This window comes from Daucus carota, chromosome 6, assembly GCF_001625215.2.
Source record: "Daucus carota subsp. sativus chromosome 6, DH1 v3.0, whole genome shotgun sequence".
In the NCBI taxonomy this organism is placed as follows: Eukaryota; Viridiplantae; Streptophyta; class Magnoliopsida; order Apiales; family Apiaceae; genus Daucus; species Daucus carota.
Genome location: NC_030386.2, coordinates 23848013 through 23855039, shown reverse-complemented (window position 1 = coordinate 23855039; position 7027 = coordinate 23848013). Strand labels below are relative to the sequence as shown.

The 7027-nt window shown below is 35.4% G+C and overlaps 2 protein-coding genes across 2 annotated transcripts; one reads left to right on the top strand and one right to left on the bottom strand.

Moving 5' to 3' along the window:
* LOC108225498 (pentatricopeptide repeat-containing protein At5g06540) lies at window positions 1-1701 on the top strand. The gene has a single exon (XM_017400383.2). It carries the CDS (start codon window positions 130-132, stop codon window positions 1555-1557), a length of 1428 nt encoding a protein of 475 aa, XP_017255872.1. The 5' UTR covers window positions 1-129; the 3' UTR covers window positions 1558-1701.
* Window positions 1702-2861: 1160 nt separating this feature from the next.
* On the bottom strand, window positions 2862-6466 carry LOC108193035 (B2 protein). Its single transcript, XM_017359601.2, has 6 exons — window positions 6218-6466; window positions 5122-5681; window positions 4164-4264; window positions 3617-3700; window positions 3426-3536; window positions 2862-3334 (listed from the first exon to the last, which is right to left on the bottom strand). Exons 2-6 carry the CDS (start codon window positions 5678-5680, stop codon window positions 3293-3295), a joined length of 897 nt encoding a protein of 298 aa, XP_017215090.1. The 5' UTR covers window position 5681; window positions 6218-6466; the 3' UTR covers window positions 2862-3292.
* Between the last annotated feature and the right edge of the window lie 561 nt (window positions 6467-7027).

Here is a 7027-nt window from a genome sequence, read left to right as displayed (position 1 = left end):
CATGGGGGATAGTAATTATTTGGCTTTCTTCTATACTGTAAACTTCATGACCACATATGCATCCGATTTGCCTGCGCTTAGTTACCAATATAAGAAACACCCCTAAAAACACCCCTAAAAACACAACACATGTTCCCGCTAAAAACACCCCTGTTCAGAAAGCTCTCTCATTCTACACTTTCCACCTTGACCGCCTCCATTTTCCACCCTCCTAATCTCTCTAAACTCGCTGATGAATGCTCTTCTTTCACTCAAATCCAGCAAATCCACGCCCAAATGATCGTCTCTGCTCGCATTCACGACAACTTTGCTGCAAGCCGATTACTTTCATTCTGCGCTCTTTCGAGTTCTGGCAATTTGAGTTACGCAATCAGGATCTTTAACAATACCCAGCAACCCAATTCATTTATGTGGAACACGCTGATCAGAGCCCAAGCTGATAGTTCTAATCCAATTCAGGGTTTTATTCTTTATATGAAGATGCAGAGGATGGGGGTTTTGCCCGGGAAACATACGTTTCCGTTTGTTTTGAAGGCGTGTTCTAAGTTACGGAGTGTTAAATGTTGTGTGCAGGTGCATACCCATGTGGTGAAATATGGGCTTGATTGTGATTTGCATGTTTTGAATGGGTTGATCAGGGGGTACTCTGTTCCGGGTGATTTGGGGGGTGCCCGGAAGGTGTTTGATGATGTTCCTGTGAGGAGTTTGAGTATTTGGACTACGATGATTTGTGGGTATGCGCAGAATCATTGTGCTGATGAGGCGTTGGTGCTTTTTGATCAGATGGTTGGGGATGAGGTTGAGCCTAATGGTGCTACATTGGCTTCTGTGTTGTCGGCTTGTGGCCAATCAGGATGCTTAGATTTTGGGGAGAAGGTTCGTGTTTATATGGAGGAGAGAGGGATTGAAGTGGGGGTGATTCTTGGAACGGCGTTGGTGAATATGTATGCTAAGAATGGAGCGATTTTGTTGGCGTGGAAGTGTTTTGATGGCATGTTAGAGAAGAATATTGCAACTTGGAATGCGATGATTTGTGGCTTGGCAGCTCATGGATATGCTAAAGAAGCAATAGATCTATTTGGTGAGCTTAAAAAAGAGCATGTTGTTCCGAATGATATTACATTTGTTGGGGTTTTATCTGCCTGCTGTCATGCTGGATTGCTTGATTTGGGTCGGGAGATGTTTGAGTTGATGAATAAGGTATACGGTATTGAGCCCAGAATAGAGCATTATGGATGCTTGGTTAATCTTCTAGGGAGGGGTGGAAAGCTAATGGAGGCCGAGGAAGTAATAAGGAGAATGAGATGCAAAGCGGATGTGATGATCTGGGGTGCGCTGTTGAGTGCTTGTAAGAATCATGGAAATATTGAGATTGCTGAACGTGTAGTAAAAGAAATCCTTGCTTTGGATCCTCATAACCATGGGGTTTATGTTGTTCTATCTAACATGCATGCCGAAGTTGGCCAATGGACTGATGTTTCAAGGCTAAGAAAAGTGATGAAAGAGGAGAGTTTAAATAAAACTCCTGGATTGAGTCTTATCAGTGGGGATGATTAATTGATGCATCTCCATGAATCTCGGCAAATCAGGCATCTCATAGATTCTAATCAGAACCACAAGCTCAGGCTTATAATGCACGGAGATGGTCAAGTTCTGTGAATATAAAGAGACAGGTAATTATTCTTTTATACCCTAGGGAGCCGAAGATTTGTGTTGCCACTTTATTGAATCACTATGACTGAATTCCGCTGACAAGACGCAAGAAATTTGTTTTCAAGTGAACATAAGAATGTCAAGAACATTTTAGCAAAAAAAACATGATGTCGACAACACTATCAGTTGTACCTGAATTTTAGAACTTAGAATTCAATGTACCTGTCGGCATATTAGCATCTGTGACTCATTCTGCTGTGAATGTCATATTAGCTTTGATCAATCAATCGAGCTTATTATTCCAACATAATAAAAAAAACACATCCTGTATTAAGCTTGATAAACCGGTCTTACTGGGCAATCAGATCTTCTTTTCTCTATTGCTATTTTTTTACAACGTTAAACTGTAAGGTTGTGTTCACTTCATGGAATGGAATGAAACTATATGAACAAGTTTTATGGAGATTGGAGAAAGTATGAGGTAATAATGATTAAATATGAGTGAGTTAAAATTTTTCATGAAGAAGATGATAGGAAAAGATGATGAACAAATGGAATCAACATTCCTTTCAAAACATGTGGGTTAGATTTTTAGTTAAAATAGTTAGAATGAAATGAGTGAAAGAATGAAATTATAAACAATTTCACCAATCACTCACAATTTATAATATAAATTTCATTTCATTATCCCCTCATTCCATGAAGTGAACCCAACTTAACAGTTTGAACCATAGGCTTGTGTTGTGTGAATAAGGTCATAGGTGTGCTTGTTAGCAGGCCTGCATTAATTTTCAAATTCCGAGCAGTAGTCACTCTGTATGACTTGAGATAACTTTCTTTGCAGCCCAAACAAGGATGACTACTGACTAGTATTGTCTTTCCATGCACTGGCACTCTATAGAAAAATGTGGAGGTTTGAACTATGAGATTCTCATAATTTCTTAACGAGTTAAAAGCAAAAAACATCCTTTCTACTTTGATCAATTGCCCTGCATTACCTAAACTCTGGTTAATTGTAGGAGTGCCCTCAACCCCATAACATATTTTAACATCACATATTATACCCTTTTAATATATTTTCAACTATTTTGATCCATCACTATGTCAAATTAAAAACCTATAAATTTTAAGTCTATTTCAACCTTTTAATTTAAACGATAAAATTTACACGATGATAGATCAAAATAGATAGAAATGGAACAAAAAGGTTCATACTAAAGCACCGATATATATTTAGAGATGCATTGTCCAATTATGTAACATATAATCAAGTGACCTTTCTATAAGCATACAGCCCTACTAAAATACCTCAAAGCACATAAGACAAGATACAGTCTAGAGTTCAATTCTCATTCAAAATACAAACACATCAAAGTTGTGGTCATCTTTTGACACTTCATATTAAGTGTCTTCAGAATGCACTGCTATATAAGAGTGTGAATCTACTTGAATCACACTTGCACACACCACTAAATTTATTATTTGGCACACTTTATAGCTCAAACCGATCAAACAAGACTTCACCTCTAAGCTTGCGCTTTACGGAAAAGATCTATTGAGGGACACAGGCAGACATGAAACCTAAGACATTCACATTACTACACCACCGTTATGTTTGATGGTTGTTACATCAACACTTCTACACGCCGGCTTGTTCACAGAGATCAAGCAAGTCTAGTGTCTGCAGAACCACAAATAAGAACAATTACTTTTGAAAACAAGAACCCAAGTAAACATTTAAGAAAATTCAGAAACTACTAGTTTTGACATACCTCTGGGACAGAAAGCTCAAGACGGAATTTTGGGCCATCATAGTGATGCAAAACAGGCCTAAAGGCGTCTTCCTCCAATGCCTTGCAGATTTTTCTGATACGGATCCTAACCTGTATTAAATTATAGACGTACTTAAGATTTAAGAGGTGCAGGATCCATACTTGAAAAAAAATATAAATCCATGACTTACTTGAGCTGGAAACCTCGATTCACCTTTGCACTTTTTATCTTCCCATGCAGTAGCATCAATGTTGGAACCGCCAAAACCTGAAGCCTGTACATAGAAAAGTTCACGGTTCATGTGCTAAAAAAGTCTTCAAGGTAATATCACATATTAGCAAATATTGTATAATTGCTTGAAGGGGACAATACGAGTCCTGAAATGGGTTATTAAAAGGTTGAAGCAATTGCAATTAGTATGATGCCCATATTGCTACCTACAGTTTACAAAGGAAGAGATATCTATATCTACCATATACAGTGCCAGAAAAAGCATCGACAGATAACCCTAATTCCTAACAGTAAAAATAGGTACCAGACAAACAGTTAATCAAGATAACTGGCAGGAGTATTTCAACCAAAAACCCGCGCATTTAATCAAAAACCGCATAAAGTCAATCGAAATATGACAGAAACAGAGATGTGGTAGCCTGGTAGAATAAGGTTATTAATATAAAGTAATTGCATATTCGAACTAATTATCCATAACACAAATGCATGTTTGAACTTGAGATTACCTCAAAAATACCATGCAACTGATGAGTAGTGTAGTTGTAAAGAAACAGAGGTAAGCCAGGTGTTATTGCACGAACAGAGTCTCTGTATCTTGGTGGCAGGCCTGAAAATAACATCAGTTAATATGCAAAAGTTGATAGAGACAATAATACGACAGTGCTTCCTAGACCTGTTAATTCTCATCTAGAATGGTTAAAATAAGCACAACATTCATGTCAGAAAACTTCTCATTCACTACATTATAACTTTTGGAGTTAAAAACAAACAAACGATCATATCTAACACCAAGACAAGCTTGGAGGTACAGTTATGGAGACTATATGTCATACAGGCATAAACTAAGATACAGTGAACACGGGGGATAATAAATAGTCGATCATAGAACATATATAAGTTATCTTATCTAAAAAAATTCCAAAGAGTCAATGCTGCATGAAACTTGGCAACATAATCAATTATTCAAGCCACCCTCAGTACAAATAGATTTTATTAGGCATCTATCACGTTATAATAGAAAAGGATGAAATTATACTTGATAAAGTAGAGAATCGAGCTTAAAACATAGTAATAAACAAAATTATAAGATATAGTACAATATATACTTCATACATGTGTGTTCAAATTATATTAGTATCAGAATTTTTTTACAGAACTTGTACTATGTGCCACATAGTAGCAATTTTCCTAGCAGAGCTACAGATGTTACTAGTTAGCTAAAGCTCTATAGGAAAATAGTACAATCAATTTAAATCAACAACCAGTGCGATTCATTATAAGACAAAGCTATCCAGTAAAGGAGTTAAGCTTGCATTAACCAAGTTACTAAGAACTCCATAACTGATAGGTCTCCTATGATAGGGTTAAACTCAAGTTAGATATATTCAAACCCAAGCAAGTAGAAAAGATATATGAATGAAATTAAACAATCGAATTATTGAAAATAGATAACAGCAAAGTTACCAAATAGTTGACGCTTCAAATCCTCCTGCATTGTGTCATTATTACAGACAAATATGTATCCACCAAGAACTTCATTTCTTGGGAGTGTCTCTGCAGCAGGTAAGGTCTTAAACCTCTTATCAACAACATTATTTGAATTGGCGTCATGGTTATTGTTGTGGTTACCACTGTTCATGCCATTTTTTTCGTTGTTGTTGACGTTGTAGTTGGTAACCTTCATATTACCAATGTTGCTAAGATTGTTTTTCTGATAGACAGTGTTCATGTTGTACATGCTGTTTACAATAGAACTTTTGGCAACACTAGCATTCATATTTATATCCATGTTTAGCATGTTAAGGTTTAGGCTTCCATATCTGTTATCTTCCTGAAAACCAGGGTTTTCCCGTGGCCTTGTTTCGTTTGATCCTTTATAAAGATCAAGATTGTTCCTTCGTTCAACCTTCGAACGAGTCTGCTCAGCTAATTTTGAAGCAGCCATCGACCACTTGTGTTCATCAGAGACTTGCAATCCTCGAAGCTCATCACCCAACTGCCAGAAGTTGCTCAAGTTATCCATCCTGCAAATGAAATTATTAGCATCAAAAAAATCAAACGCAATTCCTTTTTTGAGCAAATAATTAAGATAGCAAACACTCCTCTGTGACTCTGTCAATATATTTTACACATAGCATACAAGGCATAAAAGCAAAAAATAAAAAATCTTATCAGTTTCCACCTACTGAAACGTGAGGGCTACACTTGATTAACACATATAGATTAAAGTCATTTCGAAGCACACAGACTAATTATTCGAAAGAACTAACAGAAACACAAAGCAACAGACAATAAGATAAACGCAAAATCACTGTTACAGAACTCAAAAGGAATTTTCATGTCTATTAGATACTTGATTTAACTAAGCAAATAGTAGAACACACACAGGTAGTGTAAAAACATACACATACATAATCATGTATAGCAGTACATTAAATAGTAACAAATCGAACTAATTAACTCCATAAATCAGACATAATTAGACTACTAGATAGATCTAACACAATTAAAGGTACAAGATCTAAGTGTAATCGAGTAATAATTGGAGATTTGAACTGACCTGAAAAAGGCTGAGCAATTAATTCAAGTACGATGAGGCTTCTTAAACTGAAATTGAGATTATAATTGAAATCAAGGAACCCTAGATCACAAATGATGAAAGTGATGATGATGATGATGTATATATGGCAGTATAGTATGTAGGTATGGAGAGTGGATGAAGTTTTATTGGTATGCCAGGAAGATATGAGCAGGAATGAGGGTGTTGTGTTTTTTGGGTGATTTGTTGAAGCTTCTATTTTACACAAATGTCCCTGTCCATTGGACTTAATTACACTAATATCCTCACCTTTTTGCCAAGTTTTTCTGTCTTTTTTTTGAAGCAATGAATAATGACATTTCCAAAATTTTAGAGTTTTCAATATTGAAAGAAAGACAGAAAAAATAAGTAATAAAATTTAGACTCACAACTTAGTTTTTGAGTGTATTTAGAAATAAAATCAAAGTGAAAAAGTTCAAATCGAAAAATGAGATAAGAGAATATAAAGTGTATTTGAATAACATACACATTCTTATTAATTAAAATATAAATTTTTATAAAAATTTTGAGTAGTACAATTAATACTCCCTCCATTCTTTTTTAGTTGTCACATTTGGTTTTGTGTCGGTCAAATTGACCAAATCTTGACTGAAATTTATTGATATTTTATCAAATAATATAATTAAAAAAATATGTCATCGAAAATTATTTTTAATCTACTTTACGACGTAATTTTCAGTTTTTAAAAATAATGAAAGGGAAACTTATAATTTTTGGTAAAAAATTAGTCAATTTAATCAACAAAAATGGAAATGCGAGAACCACAAGCGT

Bases quoted from the DNA above. Each gene is read 5' to 3' on its own strand.
- LOC108225498 (XM_017400383.2), top strand. From the start codon at position 130: ATGTTCCCGCTAAAAACACCCCTGTTCAGAAAGCTCTCTCATTCTACA.
- LOC108193035 (XM_017359601.2), bottom strand. From the start codon at position 5,680: ATGGATAACTTGAGCAACTTCTGGCAGTTGGGTGATGAGCTTCGAGGA. The intron at 3,537-3,616 runs GTAAGTCATGGA...AATTTAATACAG, and splicing joins AATCGAGGTTTCCAGCTCAA to GTTAGGATCCGTATCAGAAA. The intron at 3,335-3,425 runs GTATGTCAAAAC...GTGGTTCTGCAG, and splicing joins TTGAGCTTTCTGTCCCAGAG to ACACTAGACTTGCTTGATCT.